This window comes from Elgaria multicarinata, chromosome 5 (genome assembly GCF_023053635.1).
Source record: "Elgaria multicarinata webbii isolate HBS135686 ecotype San Diego chromosome 5, rElgMul1.1.pri, whole genome shotgun sequence".
In the NCBI taxonomy this organism is placed as follows: Eukaryota; Metazoa; Chordata; class Lepidosauria; order Squamata; family Anguidae; genus Elgaria; species Elgaria multicarinata.
This window is the reverse complement of record NC_086175.1, coordinates 126,875,349-126,895,421: the sequence shown is the minus strand read 5'-3', so window position 1 is coordinate 126,895,421 and position 20,073 is coordinate 126,875,349. Positions and strand designations below refer to the sequence as shown.

Sequence of the window (20,073 nt, the reverse complement as noted above, 5' to 3'; positions counted from 1 at the left end):
CCCCAAGAAGCACAGCTCAGAGCCTTGAGGTGCTAAAAGCCACATGGCTTTTTAAAGTAAATTATAAATAAAATATAAAGTTATCCTTGGCCATGTTGTCTACAACAAAGGTAAGCCAAACTCATCCACCCCTTAAATTTACTCAGGATTTATTCCACCCATCCAAAACCAGCCAAAATTACCACCAATTTGTGGTGTGGGGGGGGGGGGAGGGATGAGCGTTCCCTCTTAGGAACACCTTTACTTGAAATCAGTGAGATACTGTGAATGTCTACAGATGTGGGGCTGCTGTTTTTAATGGTAGCCCCATCATCACGGCAACACCTAGCTCCAGCCTCAGTACATATTGCACCTACAATTAAACCATTTGTGTGTTCTACATTCTTCAGAGGGTTGCTCAGCCTGCACTCCCTGGGGAGTCTGGGAGGCCTGTAAAAGTGTGGTGGCTCCAATGTAATGTACCGTTGTTTCATTAAATTGTTAAATCACTGTAACTTGCAAAGATGTGGAGCTGCTTGCCAAGAAGGTCAAAACATGCAAGCTTGCAATTCTGCCTCACATTAAGGTTTGTGCTGCTAGTTTTCTAACTAAGAGTGCCAGGCATAAACCACAGCAATGTCTGTAATTCACAGTGACCGTCATGCAAGTAATATTCCCTGACTTCAGCTCACATTTCTTGCCTTTGTGGGTTTGCTTCAGAGGGATGGTTACAACAGCTGGGTTTGTTTAGCCTGGGAAACAGGAGGCTACGGGCAGCCATGATAGAGGTGTACAAAATGATGCATGGTGTGGAGAATGTGGACAGGGAGACATTTTTCTCCGTCTCTCAGAATTAGGGTGACCATATGGAAAGGAGGATGGGGCTCCTGTATCTTTAACAGTTGTACAGAAAAGGGAATTTCAGCAGGTGTCATTTGTATGCATGCAGCAACTGGTGAAATTCCCTCTCCATCACAACAGTTAAAGCTGCAGGAGATATACTAGAGTGACCAGATTTAAAAGGTGACAGGTGTCTTGCAGCTTTAACTGTTGTGATGAAGAGGGAATTTCACCAGCTGCTGCATGCATACAAATGACACCGGCTGAAATTCCCTTTTCTATGCAACTGTTAAAGATACAGGAGCCATGTCCTCCTTTTCATATGGCCACCCTACTCAAAATACTAGAACCCATTGGGGTCATCCCATGAAGCTGATTGGTGGGAGATTCAGGACAAATATAAGGAAGGACTTCTTCACACAGCGCATAGTTAAATTATGGAATTCACTACCACAAGATGTAGTGATGACCGCCGATTTGGATGGCTTTAAAAGAGGGGTGGACAAATTCCTGGAGAAGAAGGCTATCAATGGCTACTAGTCCCAATGGCTAAGTGCAACCTCCAATATCAGGGGCAGTAAGCTTGGGTGCACCAGTTGCTGCCGAACATGGGTGGGAGGGTGCTATTGCACCATGTCCTGCCTTGTTGGTCCCTGGCCGATGGCTGGTTGGCCATTCTGTGAATAGAATGCTGGACTAGATGGACCCTTGGTCTGATCCAGCAGGGCTCTTCTTATGTTCTTATGAGTACATCATGCTGGGTGGAGGAGGAGGTGGAACTGTGGACGTCCTGTACTCCTTTTCATAACTTTCAGCCACTGCAATGACTATTTCTAGGTAGCAGCTAAACTGCAGTTGCATGTCTGCCATATGAGTAGGGATGCCGGTGGAATCCTCAGCAGAATCAAAAGAGTTCAGATTTCTCTGAATCCGACCTGTGGGTTACGTAGCGGACTAGATTTTCCCAAGTCGCACAGATTCCGCAGGCTTGCAGACGGTTTTTTTTAACTTCCTGGAATTTTACACAAGTTTAATTGTAGAAAAATAAGTTTAAAAAACAACAACCAGCAGCTAAAAATGTGCATTTCCACCATAGTCTGAAGTGTGAACATGCACATTCTGGGGGAGATGTTCACATTTGCGCAACTGCAAATTTGCGCAAATACAAATTTGCGCAAATACAAATTTGTGCAATTAGGGGAAATTGTGGGGTGGGACAAGTTCCACAATGGAACAAAGGTGCCTGATAATCCACAAAATGCAGATGGAATGGATTTAACAAAATCCGGACACCCCTAAATATGTGAATCTACGCATTCATACTGGATCAAACCTACCTTAGGATGTGCACATTGCTGTTTTCGATAACGAAATTGCTGGACTTCAAAGAGCTACTGAGGACAGCCTGTAGGATGTAGTGCTTAGAGAAGGGGTGTTGGACCTCTTTCAGCCTCTGAGGGCCAAATTCCACTTTGGAGAAGCTCTCGGGGGCACATTGCGGTGGTGGGCGGGGCTTACTGGGCACTGGTAGATGGGGCCTAGGAAGAGTACTGCTACCTGCATTATTCTGGGTTCTATTGCAGCGCCATTTATTTTATTTTATTCTATTTTTCTGTCCCTGTTCACAACGTGTGTGTGTGTGTGTGTGTGTGTGTGTGTGTGTGTGTGTGTGTGTGTGTGTTTAGGGACTGCCCAGGGAGCCCATAGTAGCTCAGACAGTAGTGCTTCTTTGTTGCTGGCTACCAGCTGGCCACAGATGTGCAAGGGATGACTCCTCAAAGCTGCCACCTGTGCTAGGCTGGGCAGGTGGGAACAGCAGAAGCAGTAGTAGTTGATGTAAGCCCACAGCAGGGCCAAAGCAAACCTGGAAGGAGCTCTCTCTAACTTACAACCAGCCCTGACCAGATGCCAAATGCTTTGTTTGCAAAGTTTGATGGCAGATGTACAGAATTAAAGTAATAAAACCTAAGTGCTCGCTATTGTCAGGGATTCCAAGTGACTGTCATTGTTGGGGCGCAATGATAGTGCCCTGCATCCTACATTGATGCTGCTAGTACATATGAACTAGCATATGTTCATGCTCATGCTGCTAGTCCATATGGACTTGCTTATGCTGATGCTGCTAGTCTATATAGACTAGCATATGTAATTGTATCCCTTTCTCTGCATAAACGTTTGGTTTGCAGGTGATCAAAGCCAGGTGCACATCAGTGTGTTACAACATCTGGAAGAAATGCGGAACCTATACGCAGCGCTGCCTATTGTGCTAGATCCATACTACTTTCCACAGCTCAAAGTACTTTCTCTTTGCTCACAGACAGTGCATCACCCAGGAAATAATCCTGGTTATTACATAATAAAGCCCAGCCAGAAAATAGTCATAGACGTCACGGTTAACACACTCCCCACACGGAGATCTCCTTCAGGAGTATTTCATAACCCGAGTGCTACCCAAAAAAACCATTGTAGGCTAGAAAAGGCTGCAGAAAGAGCTCTCTGCCTTCGCCAGGAAGATTTCTCTGTTCTGAAATGAGTTTAAACGAGGACATTGCAAATAAGGAAAGCCAATCCTGCAATGGCCACTCCCACAGATGCCAAAAGGCGAAACAGAACCGATGGTCGGAACGGTGAGCAAATACGGAGAAACTGGATGTGAAATTATAACCTGCAAAGGAGGTCGGTCGTTCTATGACCGCCGGCTGCAGGTGATACAGGGCAGAAGAGAACAGCTAGCAGAGCAAATGAAGATGCTTGGGGGGGGAAAGCCCCCCTCCTGCCAAATGACTGATGATGCTGAGATTTAGGCATTGAATGCAAGGGACGGAAAGCTCTGGCATCCCCTTCCCACTTTTCTTATCCCTGCCAGCCAACACTCAGCAGCACAGCAAGAAGGAGTCGTGGGCTGACTTGGATGATGTCAACATTAACAACACATAACGCTTATTTCCTGGTGCTCCACCTGCTGCTGTTCTTTGCAAATCTGACTGGTGGCGGTAGAATCGCTCAGCTTTTGCTCTCGTGGAGCAAAGCGGGCTTTCTTCGCAGCACAGCGCATCTGCACGGGTACGCCAAGCCGAGAATAATCCTCTCGCTGTAGAAAAGTGAGATGCCGGTTGCGAACAGTGTGTGATGAAATCCTCGGCGTGTAAAATATTAGCACTCGCGGGTTAGATGTTGCCGGGGCTGTGTGTTCCCTGGCTCGGAAATGCAAATAGTGTCTCATAACGAACGTCTCGAACCCAAGGATGGCATTGCAGCCCCAAGAGCTATTCCAACTCAGAATATAAAATAAGCTTCTGCACATGTGCAGAGAGTGCTTTATAACTAAACTCTATTTCTTGTCCAAGCTGTAAATAACAGTAAGTACTGACAGAGACCAGTGGGCAACTCCAGGTATGTATTCCCAAGCCTTTGGGGAAAGGGAGCTGAGAACTCCCAACTTTGTGACCCAAAGCTTTCTTATCCAAAAAACAGTAAGATAAGGACATAAGAAGGGCCATGCTGGACTACATGGACCAAAGGTCCATCTAGTCCAGCACTCTGTTCACACAGTGGCCAACAAGCCATTGGTCAAGGATGAAGAAGCAGGACATGGTGCAACAGCACCCTCCTGCCCATGTTCCCCAGCAACTGGTGCACACAGGCTTACTGCCTCGAATACTGGAGATAGCACCCAACCATCAGGGCTAGTAGCCATGGATATCCTTTGCCTCCAGGAATTTATCCAACCCCTTTTAAAGCCATCCAGATCGGTGGCCATCACTACAAAGGTGTCATATTACAGGTATTCCCAACCATCCTCCCAAACCCATGTTTTCATGATTTCTTTAGATTATATACCCTCCCCCTACAAAAGACACTTCCTCCCAGATGCTTCCGTGTGCAATGCAAAAACTGTACATACTGTTGAGAGTTCACCCATCACTAGTTACATGAGAGACTGGCTGCCATCAGCTCATGGGCCAAATCCCACCCACCCAAAAAACCAACTTTATGTCACCCGCACCGAATTTTAATCAAGGTGTGATGCAATATTTGCCCACAGTTAGAAGGAAAAAAGGAAAGACACAGACACACACACACACACACACACACACCAATATGCCCATTTCACAGAAGGCAAAGTGACGAATTCCGGAAAAACATTAACCCATACATACACAATTCAGGCAAAACATATAGAAAAGGAGAACAGGCAAAACACCCCCCCCCTTGTTTCCTATCATCCCTTTCCCCCCCCCGCCCCATCCATGATGCTCCCTAACTGCTCTCACCCCACCTTAACTTTTACTTTTTTTCTGGGGAGGCTGGGTGTGCCTCAGAACAAAGCACTTGGCTGCAGCTACTGCCAGATCTATTTTCTAAGCATTGCCCTAGGTGTCCTATGGGGTCAAGAGGCATTCATGAAAATGAAAATGGTGCTGAAGGCCCTTGCTTTGCTTTGCAGCTTCCAACCTTCCAGTTAAAATGTTTGTTTTTTAAAATATTTTTTTTTAAAAAAGAATCTACCATTTTTATAAGTAAAGAAATATCAGGCAAGGAGCCTGGCTGGTGCCAAGGGCACCATGATGGGGACCCCAAACAAAAGTGTGTTCCGGAAAATGGGGCTGGTGTGATTTAACTAGCGATGGCGCCACATTTTGTGATTAGTCAGCTCATCGGTTGAAATCCGTCCATTTGTAACGTTCACCATTTGCAGCAAACCATTTGTAAGAAATCACTATTAAGTTTGGAATGGATTGTGAGTTTTGGAGCATGTGCAGTAAAGTAGTACACAGTGCTTCACACACACACCCCTAAGTTTTCTGTTGTCCTACCAGCAGCACACCCAAAAAACTTACTTGAAGCAGTTCCTTATCTGCTTCCTTCGTCATTGCCACTGCTACTACAGCTTTTACTCCGAGGAGGAGGAGGACTATGCAGGTCCATCTTCTTACTAGCGATCAGCAATGATGAGTAGACATGACATCGCCATCCAGGCCTCATTAGGACAACCAATCAGAAAGTGGGGGCATAACTTTGTGAGATATAGATATAGATATAGATATAGATATAGATATATCATGCCGCAGTACATGATTCCAAACTACAGCTCCCAAGATGCACCTTGTTATTGTGCATGCACAAAACTCATATATACAAAACGAGATTTCGTATTAACGGAGAATTCTCACATGGCCAAATCTGTTACTTTCTGAGTAAACACCGAATTCATTCGCAGTAAGTTCACCCATCACTAAATTTAACCAAGGTGGAGGAGAGGGCTGGATAAAGACCTGGGAGGTATGCACAGACCTCCTATTCCATATAATGCTCTGGCACACAAGTGGGCATGTGCCAAAGTTACGCAACTTTGTTAAGTCCTTTGTGGAATCCTCTATGCAAAGCACTGTGCCAACACATGGATGAATTGAGGCTACTACAAACAGACAAAGAAACCAATGAAAAAATACCTTTATACCTTTACGTCGCCATCCCTATTTCCTGAATGAGAATCAATGTACATTGAAACAAACCAGACAGAAGAAACAGTAAAGGCAGATAGCTGAAGTTCAAGAGAGGTTCCACAAGCAAGCAAGCAATTATGCAGGCTAACTTAACCTGGGGTGAGGGGGGCATTCTTTACTGACGCCAAAACGAATGCTGTTTATTACACCAAATCAGACAAATGAGGAACGCAATCATGGCTGACACCAGTCAAACCCAACAGTGTGAAAGTTAAATATTTTGGATTTGCTTTTTTAAAAGTCTACTTTTTCATGCCATATGCAAACATGATGTGAGTGTGGGGGGGGTGGCGTTACACCCCACAAGTCAGTTCCCAAATGTATGTCTGCGATTTGTAAGTCTGTGGGTTTTAGAATGTTGGCCTGAGTGGGCGGAGTTAGAATGTCTTGGGAGAGGGGAGGAGTGATATATAAGGGAATGACTGAGGGGATTGTGGGGGACTTGTTAGGTACTCTTAGAGTCTTTAGTGCTCTCTGTGTTTAAAGTACTTAAGTTCTGGGAAATTTGAGGGTCAGGGTAGAGAGTGGTGTCTTTAGAGTGTGGTGTGCACATAGTTGATGTATATTAATCAATACTGATAATAAAGAAAGTTCAAGATTGATTGTGTGAGAAAAAGGAAAGTGCATATGTGAATGAGTGAAAGGATTGGATGAAAGGTTTCAAAAAGGTTTTTAAATGGTTTATTTGAAACAAAGCTTGTGTACTTTTGAAAATAATTTTTAATTATTTTGTTTTTAACTACCATAAAAATCCCACGTGTCTGTTTGGCATTTATCATCTGAAGTCTACTCATTTAACACCCACTCTGTCAATAATTCCCCTCAGCACATATAACTCACAGTGTTTTATTTTATATATTGAAATCCTTCTCCACTTAAACCCCTTTCTCCACATAGTTTGGAGGAAGGTGGGTTTTATCCCTTGCCTCAGGCATATCAAGCGGTGGTGCTTGGCTTGAGCAGGGAGTAGCCGCGGCCGGGTCTGGTGTTCAGAGCCTGTGTCGTGGCCGGGGGGTATTTATTTTTTTAAAAGGAACACATCAGAAGCACCAATGCCTTAACTGTAGACAGAAAAAACCACCAATGGTCTATCAGAACTTTGCTCATTTTCAATGTGGTGTTTTCATTATTTTATTCCATTTCTTGTTCACTGCTCCGACATCTTTTAGATGAGGAGCAGTATATAACTATTATAAATAAATGAATAAATAAATAATTCTCCAGTTAAAGCAAAAACCATGAGAAAACAGCCTCTCATTCTCACCACTTTCTCATAACTCATATGCATTCGATCGCTTATGTCAGCGTTTTCCAGAAATTATTCCTGGAATCGCAACAGGTGTGAAGGGAATGAGCAAAAAGAAGAAACACGCATTAACAGCTTCAAAAGGACTTTTCTATCCTGAAATGCAAATAAGCAAACATTTCAACTACCATGATCCATAGAAAAGTGAGATTTCCCAACAATTTCTCAAATAATGGTGCCCAGTACCCTTTGAGGACCTCCTCTGTATGTCCTGGCACAGCTACCCTTTTTTCTGACTTCTATCCTGATGAACCAACATTTTCCATTTTACAGATGCAGCAAAACAACCTACTAGCCCTGATGGTTATGTGCTACCTCCAGTATCCAAGGCAGTAAGCCTGTGTACACCAGTTGCTGAAGAACATGGGTGGGAGGGTGCTGTTGCACCATGTCCTGCTTTGATGGTCCCTGGTCGACAGCTGGTCGGCTGCTGTGTGAACAGAGTACTGAACTAGATGGACCCTTGGTCTAGTTCAGCGTGGCTCTACTTATGTTCTTAAAATATTATACACCCAGTCCTATGCAAGCTTACTTAAACATCTTGCTGATTCGCATGGGACTAACTCCCAAATAAGTGTGCATAGAATACTCAGCTGTAAGTTCCACTATCTTCAATGATGCTTAATTCTCAGTAACTGTGCATAGGATTGCAGCCAAAGTTTCTTTCTTGTAATATCTCTGGTGACTTTGTACATTCTATTAGATTGTAGATGCCATCCATCTCTGGGCTACAGATGGCCAGTTTAAATGTTCCTCTGTAAACATCTTATTGGCCTCAACAGCTTGTTGGTGGAGGCCAAAGAAGTACTTGCTAATGTAAGCACTTCACCTGGCTAACACATTGCTTAAGATGCTCTCCGTCTCTGTGCTTATGCACAGCATCTGCAGTCCAGAAAATCCAGCACATCACTGGACTGCAAACATCACCCCCATCTGTGAAACAGCACATAGACTAAGGGAGCAATCCTATGCACTTTTAGCTGGTAGAAATCTCCTACAGCTCACACCCACCAACCCTGGAATGCTGAGAATTGTAGGACACTTCTCCATCTAAACGTACATGCTGGATCAGACCAACAGCGCCTTCCTGCCCACGTTTCCCAGCCACTGGTGTATATAGGCTTACTGCCTATGCTACTGGATTTACCTAACTAGGATTGTGCCTTAAAAGCCTTTTATTAAACATTACATCAACTACATGAAATGCTACAAAGGTAACATGCTTTGGGGCAGCTTCTTCACGGCCACTCACGTTTTCCAATTTGCCCTATCTGTTATACATTCATCATGAAGGGGAAGAGATGATTCAAAAGCCACCAGTTAATCAGGGGCTCTTTTCTTTGATTTCAATGCACTTTCTATACAGCACTTTGTTCATGGAAAGAAATCAGACCGTGTGTGTGTGTGTGTGTGTGTGTGTGTGTGTGTGTGTGCGTACACACACACACATACACACACACCCCGATTTGCTCAGGTCAAATTCAAAGTTTTGCAACATGCCCGTTTCAAACATGAGGCTCAAACTTTTACTCTGACCTGGTAGTAGAGGCAAAACTCAAATGCCCACTTTTCTAAGTTGGCCTGTATAATGTGAATATGGTAACATTAATTTAAAGGTTTCTGTAGCCCAATTCTGTGCATCTTTACCCAGAAATAAATCCCAGAGAATTCAATGTGACAGACATGCACAGAAGATGGCAGCTGTAGAAAATTTTGATCAGAATTAACTGTTTAAAATACGGGAAATTTTTATCTAATGTAGCTAGGTGAAAGCAAGAAGAACCACAACAGTGGGAAAAATAGTATCTTTCTCTTCCATGGACCTTTCAATAGCCATCACCAACAAAGCATCTTTTAAAAGATTATTTCCAAACCTACACCACCCTTCCAAACAACTTTACAAAACCAGGACAATAGCAAAACAGTCAAAGCTAAACTTCAAAACGGACCCATACATAGCAAAAAGCACCCTTCTTTCGGTCCTTCTTTCAGAAGTCTATCAAACATTCTGGTATATGCTACAGAGTCTGCCTCCAGCACACAAGACATCTCCTTTATTCTCTCCCACATCAAAGAGGACTAAAACAAAATAAAACTCAGACTTACAGTAGAGTGCTGAATCGGTATCCAGCCAGGCGATTCGACAGAACACTTGTGGGCCGGGCACCTGGTGTGGCTCTGCTGTAAACAAAAAAGCAAGATGGTGGGACATCAGATAATCTGGGCAATGAAATACACTGGTGAAAAGATGGAGCCCTCTTCAAGAAGCAGCTATAGCTCAGTGATAGAGCACAGGTCCTGCAGGAAGACGATGCCAGGTTGATCCCCAGTGTTGTATATATTTAAAGTATTTATTGGCCACCTTTCAGGGCAGGAGCACTAACAAGGAGGCATACAAAAATAACACATATAATAAAAACAGAATAAAAACAGTAACAGCAGTAAACATTAGATAGCACTCTTCAAATACTTAAAAGGTTGTCACACAGAGGAGGGCCAGGGTCTCTTCTCGATCCTCCCAGAGTGCAGGACACGGAATAACGGGCTCAAGTTAAAGGAAGCCAGATTCCAGCTGGACATCAGAAAAAACTTCCTAACTGTTAGAGCAGTGCGACGGTGAGATCAGTTACCAAGGGAGGTTGTGGGCTCTCCCACACTAGAGGCCTTCAAGAGGCAGCTGGACAAGCATCTGTCAGGGATGCTTTAGGGTGGATTCCTGCATTGAGCAGGGGGTTGGACTCGATGGCCTTGTAAGCCCCTTCCAACTCTGCTGTTCTATGATTCTATGATTCTATGATTCCAAAAAATGACAAACACCAGCATAAAATAAAACTTACCATACACAAGGGGAGCTAGGAGTCGGACTGATAAAACATAATCAGGTTAAGCCCAGAGTAAAGTAGCAAGTTTTCAGGGGCTTCTTAAAAGCCTGCAATGATAGGGCCTGGCAGACCCCTCCCCCAAAGGCAACTTACTCTGGAGTTGTGGGACCACAGCAGAAAAGGCCCTCTCTCATGTGGCCGCCCACCTAAATTGCTCTCCCGAGTGGGCAAATGAGAAGAGTCTGTCTTGCTGATCTTAAAGTGCGGGCAAGCCAATAAGGGTCCTGCAAGTCACTTCGTCCCAAACGATTTATTTATTTATTTATTTATTTAGAATATTTATATACCGCTCCCCATTGAAAAATTTCGGAGCGGTGTACAAGGTAAAATGAAAATAAAAACAGAATAAAAACAGTTAAAACAAAATTTAAAAGACGCAATAACAGTAATCCAGGGCTGCATGTTAAAGAAAGGCTTCTTGGAATAAAGATGTTTTCAGGAGGCGCCGAAAGGAGTACAAGGTTGGAGCCTGCCTGACCTCCAGAGGCAGGGAATTCCACAGGAGGGGGGCCACCACACTGAAGGCTCTTCCCCTGGTGGATTCCAATCAGAAGATGGATCTAGGTGGAACCACCAGGAGCAGGCCCTCGGATGACCTCAGTGACCGGGCAGGTTGGTAAGGGAGAAGGTGCTCTCTCAGGTTTTAAGGCTTTAGTGGTCAAGACCAGCACTTTAAATTGGGCTCTGAATAACACCAATAGCCAATGTGGCTGGTGTTGTAAAGGTGTTAATATAACCCTAGATTCAGCACCTTGGATAGCTCCTTTAGAGTTCCAGCTGGAACCCGGAGCGGATGCATAGCCCCATGGGCATCAGAGCCACCAGCCTCCACTGGAAGTACTTCTTCCCAGTACTCACTTTTTCATCCTTTTAAATGGACATGTCAGGGATTGATCCTAGGGCTTTCTATATGCAGGATTAGCAACCTTTCGAGGCCATGGTCTTCCCAAGGTAACTTACAAATTAATAGAGTCCATTTCAGTAGCAAATGATTTATAAAAGCACCATCGCTTTAAACTGTTTTAAAATAGGTCAGTTTAAACAAAATTCAACTTCAAGTATCTAACAGCAGTAGGGTGAAATGCAGAAACTAGGGTGAGCGTACTATGGCCATTTCTGTACTGGCCTTTTTCCCCGGGGTTATTATTATTATTATTATTATTATTATATTTATTTGTATCCCGCCTTTTGCCCAATGCTGGGCCTCAAGGCGGCCTTACAAAGTTTAAAATATACATGGGGGGGGGTGGAAACAAAACCATAAACAATTAAAAAATACACAACAAAATTATAAAACATTAACATAGATGGAGGGCTGGATTATTCTCCAAAGGCCTGCTTGAACAAAAAAGTTTTAGCCTGCTTCCGAAAGCCCATCAAGGAGGGAGCCAGCCTAGCTTCCCCAGGAAGAGAGTTCCAGAGCACCGGAGCAGCCAACGAGAAGGCCCTCTGCCATGTTCCCACCAAGCATGCTTGTGAAGAAGGTGAGACTAAAAGAAGGACCTCTCCAGAAGATCTCAAAGCACGGGCAGGCTCATAAGGGAGAATACGTTCTTTCAAATAACCTGGACCCGAACCATATAGAGCTTTATAGGTCATAACCAGCACTTTGAATTGTGCCCGGAAACAGACTGGAAGCCAGTGGAGCTGTTTTAACAGGGGAGTTGTCTGCTCCCTGTAACCAGCCCCGGTCAACAATCTGGCTGCAGCTCTTTGAACCAGCTGGAGTTTCCGAACACTCTTCAAAGGCAGCCCCACGTAGAGCGCGTTACAGTAATCCAATCGGGATGTAACTAAGGCATGTGTCACCGTGGCCAGGTCGGACATCTCTAGGAACGGGCGCAGCTGGCGCACTAGCTTTAACTGTGCAAACGAACTCCTGGCCACCGCCGAAACCTGGGTATTCAGGCTCAGGGCTGAATCCAGAAGCACACCCAAGCTGTGGACCTGCGTCTTCAGGGGGAGTGTAACCCCATCCAACACAAGCTGAATCCTTATTCCCTGATCTGCCTTTCGACTGACCAGGAGCACCTCTGTCTTATCTGGATTAAGCTTCAATTTGTTCGCCCTCATCCAATCCATTACTGCCAACAAACACCGGTTTAGCACAGAAACTGCTTCCTTGGAATTGGGTGGAAAGGAGTAGTAGAGTTGGGTGTCATCAGCGTACTGGTGGCACCGCACCCCACAACTCCGGATAACCTCTCCCAACGGTTCCATGTATATGTTAAATAGCATGGGGGACAAAACAGAGCCCTGAGGGACTCCACAGGCCAATGGCCAAGGAGTCGAACAGGAGTCCCCCAGTACCACCTTCTGGGTCCGTCCATCCAGGAAGGAATGGAGCCACTGTAAAACAGTGCCTCCAAGACCCATCCCAGCAAGGCGGCCCAGAAGGATACCATGGTCGATGGTATCGAACGCCGCTGAGAGGTCCAGCAGAACCAGCAGGGACACACTCCCCCTGTCCAGTTCCCGGCGAAGATCATCCACCAAGGCGACCAAAGCTGTTTCTGTCCCATAACCAGGCCTGAAGCCAGATTGAAATGGATCTAGATAATCCGTCTCATCCAGGAATCCCTGGAGTTGGGAGGCCACCACACGCTCCAATACCTTGCCCAAAAATGGGATGTTGGAGACTGGCCGGTAGTTATCCAATACAGTGGGGGCCAAGGGGGGCTTTTTCAGTGTGGGTCTTACCACTGCCTCCTTCAAACAGGCTGGGACCCTTCCTTGGCGAAGGGAGGCATTGACCACTCCGTTTACCCACTCAGCCAGTCCCCCTCTGGCAGCTTTTATAAGCCAGGAAGGGCAAGCATCTAGTATACACGTGGTGGCTCTCACCAATCCAAGGACCCTGTCCACATCATCGGACTGTGCAAATTGAAAGGTATCCAATAATACTGGACAAGCAGGTGCCAAAGTTACATCCACTGGGTCTGTATCAACAATAGCATCCAAGTCAGAGCGGATCCGAGCGATTTTGTCTGCAAAGTGCTGGGCAAATTGGTCACAACAGGCTGTTGAAAGGTCTGAAATCACTTTTGGGGGGCCAGAGTGTAGAAGGCCCCTGACCACCCGAAACAGCTCTGCTGGACGGCTCTTTGCAGACGCAATAGTGGCAGAGAAAAAAAGTTTTTTCGCTGCCCGAATTGCCACAGAGTAGGCCTTCAGATAGGCTCTAGCCTGTGTTCGATCAGGTTCACTCCGAGTTTTCCGCCAATGTCGCTCTAGCCTCCTTCTCACTCGTTTCATTGCTGCCAGCTCACTGGAAAACCAGGGGGCTGGTGTGGCTCCACAACGTGAGAGAGGGCGCTCAGGAGCAATCGTGTCCACTGCCCTGGCCATCTCTGCATTCCAGAGATCAACCAGGGCATCGACAGAATCACCTGCCGAGGCAACAGGAAAATCCCCAAGAGCCATCAGGAAACCATTCGGATCCATCAGCCTCCTGGGGCGGACCATCTTAATCGGTCCTTTTTCCCCGGGGTTGTCCCTGGATCCTCCCTGTATGTCCAAAATGACACACAGGGGATTCCAGGGGCAAGGGGGACAGATATGGGTTTTCCCAGGGATAAAGAAACCTTGGGAAAACCTGATTCTTCCAGGAGTCCCGGGATGATCCAGAGGACCGCAGGTGGTCTGGGCACCCATCCCAACTTCCTCCCTCCTCCCCATGAGTAGGAGGGTCAGCAGAGGGAAGGAGCTGGGCCGGGGGCAGTCCAGGGACATCAGGGTGGGGTGAGGAGCAGGGTCAGGGCTCCTTTTTTAAAAGAAAATCTGAGCGCAAGAGTACACAGGCTCATGTTACTTTTTTAAAAATGGTGGCCGTGATGGGCGCAATGTCCCTCTTCACTTCCAAGACGTCGCACAGCTGTCTAGATGCAGGGTGATGATCCCGGAAGCCAGAAATACCGGGATCGTCTCCCCTGGGTCCCTCTACACCCTTAGGTGTAGGAAGGGCCTACAAGTTGGACCTGGATGCGTTCAGGTTCATTCCTAATTAAGGAAGAACTAGGGGAGATGTAGAAGGTCGGTGTCAGAGCACATGTTTGGCATGTAGAAGGTTCAGGGTTCAATCTCCAGCATCTCCACGTAGGGCTGGAAAAACTCCTGCCTGAAACCCAAAGAACCACTACCAGGCCGTAGTTAGACCTAAGGTTTATCCTGGGATCATCCAGGGTTCGCCCCTGCCTGAGCACTGGATCCCCTGTGTGTCACCTAGATGAACAGGTCTGACCCCAGGACAATCCTGGGATAAATCTTAGGTCTAGCTACGGCCCCAGTCAGTGTCAACAAAACTGGGCTAAATGGACTCAGTGTGAGGCCGCTTCTGATGTTCCTGTGTTTCCTATCACTCCCTCCTCCCTCTCTCCTGTGGAAACTAACAGCAGTGACAAATCCATTGGAAACCGAAATGTGCAAACACTGTGTACAGTCCGTGAATGCTATAAAATTGCTGATTGCCGGTTTCTGCATTTCCTATCTAAAGCTGCTTAAAAAGCAGCCCGGGGGAAAGGATCGTTGTGCTATTAAACAAGCGCCCTGAACATGCTGTTCTAGAAAAAGCTGGGGGAGTCATTCAGGGTATTATGAGGAGGAATTATCAATTCCTGAAAGGGCAGGGGGTGAATGAAGCTAGTGGATTATGCAGCCGTGTCTCCACATAACAGAAATCACATGGATTAAAGAGGTAGCATCGTCAAATAGCTCGTAACAACGGCGAGCTATTTGTCCTCAAGTTCTTACAGCATAATAACTGGGAGCCTTTCACCTTTCTGCAACGGAGGCCATGAGGGCAGCCAGCACTGAGCCCCGATCTTTGCACAAATTACTTACACGCTCGGCATCACATTGCGCTCAGTTATGTGTTGGCTCCATGTCAACGGGCAACAGAGGTGCGGAATGAGGTTGGGGTGGGAGGCCGGATTGTCCCCACCTCCACCACCAAACCCAGGCCCTCCATAGGAGGGATGAAATCAGTGGGTCATGTCCACTGATGTCGTTGGGCCATTTTTGGGAACCACCCAGAAAGCTTCAGCTATGGGGTGGTATAGAAATATAATAAATGAAACGAAAAATGATATAGATGCCTGCAGATGCCACTGTTATTGTTGGGAATATTGGAACCTCGTCTGCAAATTACAGGAAGGGGGCAGTGTTGCAATTAGCTAGTTAATGCATGGGAATTTGGGGCATAGCTAGCCTTAGAATCTCTATAGCCTACAGTGTGGTTTCCTGCTCAACCCCCCTCCCTCTCTCTCTCTCTCTCTCTGATCTTCCTCCATTGCCGGGAACATATGGCTTCCTCTCTCCGGCTCTTCCTGTATTATACATCACGAAGAAATGGGACTTAACCAATGCTGTACCTCCATTTGTATGTGCAAGAAATTGTGAATAAAACTGTTTTCTCTTTCCTTCACTAAAGAAAGGTGTGGTCTCTTTTTTTTGGCCTTTTGTGTGCACGTAGAACTGGTAAATGCTCATTCTGCCTTTTGTTATGCGTTACTTCTTTGGTTTGACCGAGTTCTGCGGCATGTACGACTCGCTTTGCTTCTGCAGGCTGTTCCCTGAACTCTGGGAATCTTTTCTCTCATTTGGGGGGGGGAGTTTTTGAAATTTGCACCAATTTCTGTACAAATTACAGTCTAATTTGCACAAATTACGCCAATTCAGCCACAATTTGCAGGAATTCAGCCATAATTTGTGCAAATTTGGCTGTAATTTGCACGCAGTGCTCAGAATTTTGGGGACATTTCAGAACACACACACACACACACACACACACACACACACAAAACTGCACAAAATTCCCAGAAAACCCATAAACTGACCTGAATGGCTGCAGATTGAGTCAGGCACCTCAGGAGGGCCAAAACCAAGTCCATATGGCCAAGCCTGGGAACGCTCTTCAAACTCCACCCCCCCAAATGGATTCCTCCAATATCCTAATCAATGCAGGGGGGATTGGTTGCATCTCCCCAAATGCTCCACCCAGAGATGTAGCTGCCCCACCTAAAGAAGGCTGGCTACAGGGCTGCCTCCCCTGCATTAAACTGTGTTCTCAGGCGTTATACTGATTGGAGGAAGCACTCAGCCATTTTTAATCTTGCAGTTTCATATTTTTCATTGTCTTGTTGGCTGAGTTCGGATGACACACTAATCAATGGTTGTTTCCCATTCTGTTCCTATTACCTCTCCCCACCCCACCCACAGTTGATTATGGTGTCATCTGAACTCAGCCATTATGTATGCAGTTAAGCTGCCTTGATAGATTTCAATAATAAATAAGGAAGGAAAGAGTGCAGGTGTTTCACAGCAGTCTGCTAATGTGACCCAGGTGTTCCATATTATCACAGACAGCAGCTGTAATATTCAGTTACACCTCCACGCCTCTGCTAAAAAAAACCATGTAGGGTCTAAAACCTAGCCAGGGATTACACCTGCCATGAGACCAGGGTCTCAAAATGAAGCCTGCAACAGCATGGTCCAAAAACATTTATTTATTTATTTATTGCATTTTTATACCGCCCAATAGCCGAAGCTCTCTGGGCGGTTCACAATTACTATTACTGTTAAATTTTGGTAAAGGGTTGGGCTGTTGTTGATTTGTTGTCGTCATTGCTTGTTTTTGTTTTGTTTACAATACTGACCTTAATTTGGCTACAGTACATCTAGAATTGTTTCTGACTTCAAGGCTAGTTCTGATTAATTTGAAGCTTGAGATGCGGAACTTTAGGGTGAAGAATGAATTAAAGCCCTTTTCAGGCATTCTCCAGAACATAACCTGGCTAAAAATATTCAGACAATTTACGCCTTCAATTATGTGTAAGTGGCTCCTTTACGGATGCCCTTTACCTAGGGTGACCATATGGAAAGGACGATAGGGTTCCTGTATCTTTAACACTTCTGTGGAAAAGGACATTTTAGCATGCATGCAGCACCTGGTGAAATTCCCTCTTCATCACAACAGTTAAAGCTGCAGGAGCCTTGCTCTCCTTTGTAACTGGTCAGAAGGGTAGCACTCCTGCAGCTTTAACTGTTGTGATGAAGAGAGAATTTCACCAGGGGCTGCATACATACAAAAGGCACCTGCTGAAATTTCCTTTTCTATGCAACTGTTAAAGATACAGGAGCCCTGTCCACCTTTTCATATGCTCACCCTACTTTACCCAAATGGGCCATTATGAAAAAGGCCAAGCTGGCATTTTTACACAAAATGGTGGTTCAGTAAGGGATTGGGGATGCCCAACTAGCCACATACCTAGGGCCATATGAAAAAGAGGACAGGGCTCCTTTTTCTTTAACAGTTGAATAGAAATGGGAATTTCAGCAGGAGTCATTTGCATGCATGCAGCACCTGGTGAAATCCCCTCTTCATCACAACACTCTAGCTATACTAGAGTGACCAGATACAAAAGAGGACAGGGCTCCAGCAGCTTTAACTGTTGTGATGAAGACGGAATTTCCTTTTGTCTACAACTGTTAAAGGCACAGGAGCTCTGTCCTCCTTTCCATATGGTCACCCTACATATGCCAAGTCAGGCAAGTGTGGGGATCTGTGAAATGGCATCCAGGAGTGGAGGCAAGCCATTGAGAAAGCACCAGGCCTCAAGTCTCAATTCTGTGACAACTGAATCAGGTGAGGCTGTGCAAGTCCTGGACCAGTGCCTAGACTCAGTAATGGGCTGGATGAGGGCCAATAAACTGAGACTGAATCCTGGCAAGACGGAAGCCCTGTGGGTGAGTGGTTCCCGAGTCCGGGAGACAGGCTCATTGCCTGTTCTGGATGGGGTTGCTCTGCCTCTGAAAGAACAGGTTCGTAGTTTGGGGGTACTCTTAGACCCGTTTCTGTCGTTGGAGGCTCAAGTAGCCGCCACGGCTCAGAGTGCCTTTTACCATCTTCGGCTGGTTCGCCAACTACGGCCTCACCTGGACAGGGATAGCTTGGCCATGGTGGTACAGGCATTGGTAACCTCAAGATTGGATTCCTGCAATGCGCTCTATGTGGGGCTGCCCTTGAAGCTGCTCCGGAAGCTGGAGCTAGTGCAGAATGCTGCAGCTCGGCTGTTGTCTGGAGCTGCCCCTTTCCAACATGTAACTCCTCTGCTGAGGGAACTGCACTGGCTGCCTATTCGCTACCGGGCCAGGTTTAAGGTTCTTGTACTTGTGTACAAAGCCCTACACAACTTGGGACCAGGCTACCTGAGAGAGCGCCTTCTCCCCTACCAACCTGCCCGGTCACTGAGGTCATCCGAGGGCCTGCTCCTGGTGGTCCCACATAGACCCATCCTCCGATTGGAGTCCACCAGGGGAAGAGCCTTCAGGGTGGTGGCCCCCCTGCTATCGAATTCCCTGCCTCTGGAGGTCAGGCAGGCACCAACTTTGTATTCCTTTCGGCGCCTCCTGAAAACGTCACTATTCCAGGAGGCCTTTCCTTAATGCCCAACCATGGTTCACTTTACATTTTGCTTCTTTTAAACTCTATTTTAAAGTGTTTTATTCTGTTTTTATTGTATTTTATCTTGTACACTACTCCAAAATTTTCAATGGGCAGTAGTATATAAATATTGTAAATAAATAAATAATAAATAAGTCTCAGCCAGATGTCAAAGCTAGGTGGACTCAGGATACATCTATGTTTCTAAAAAGCAAGGGCTGGTGAGTGTTCTTAAAGAGGACGGGGTGGGGGTATGCCTGGTGTATTTGGGGACGTTTCTGATGTGCCACAGAACAGCTCTCCCTCAATATTTTGGTGCAGGAAATCTACTTTTCCATAATAAGCAAGGAACATATTATGGATAGAGTTGCTCCTACTTCCCGTGAAGCTAGAATGGTGTCTCCAACGCAAATAGAGATTGGTGTTGCTTTCCATGTCAAAAATAAGTGGCAGAGGGCAGGCAGCAGGGAGAGAAGGGCTCCTGCAGGCAGAGAAGAACAACATTAAATGTCCTTTTTAGGCGGGGGAGAGCTCCTGGGGCAAGTTGTCCTGTAGGCATAAAAGTGCTGCTATCTTTATTGTCATGCCTGCACTTAAAATTGAAATTGTAGGATAATGAGAAGCTGTAATGGGCATTTATCATCCCACGGAGCAACTTTGGTTTTTAGAGTAAGATTCGCAATCAAAATATCCTGGCCATTTCTCCTTAATTCCTTGCAAGGGCACAGGACTGCCTTGCATGATCAGGGCCTCTTGTGGTCAAGCACCAGGGAGGTCAGAAGAACCTGACTCCCAAGTAGGGATGTGCTCCACTTCTAATCAGACCGGCGAATTAGAAGCGGAGCGGGGGGCTTCGCCTGCCCTTAAGGCGGAGGTGAAGAGGATTGGGGGGCCGGCGGAGCGTGGCGAAGAGGATCGAGGTGAAGGCGGATCCTTCGCCTCAATCCGGAGCACCGCCGGAAAGGTAAGTGGGGTTTACCGGGCCCTGCCGCTGTCACTGTCGCCCATGCGGCGACAGCGGCAGGGCCTGGTAAACCCCCCCCCTCCTCTCCCTTACCTGCCTCCGTCCACGGTCCGTCAGCGTCTTCAATTGAGCCCGTGGTTCCAGCAGGAAGTCTG

General features: G+C 46.2%; 1 protein-coding gene across 4 annotated transcripts in view; it reads right to left on the bottom strand.

Annotated features, from left to right (window-relative positions):
• The window catches only part of DLG2 (discs large MAGUK scaffold protein 2), a 1,258,440-nt gene that overhangs the window by 1,000,078 nt on the left and 238,289 nt on the right, over positions 1–20,073 (bottom strand). For all 4 annotated transcript variants that reach the window (XM_063127200.1, XM_063127202.1, XM_063127201.1 and 1 more), the window contains exon 5: positions 9,739–9,813. In XM_063127200.1, the coding sequence (XP_062983270.1) occupies positions 9,739–9,813 (75 nt within the window). The remainder of the gene's footprint in view (positions 1–9,738; positions 9,814–20,073) is intronic.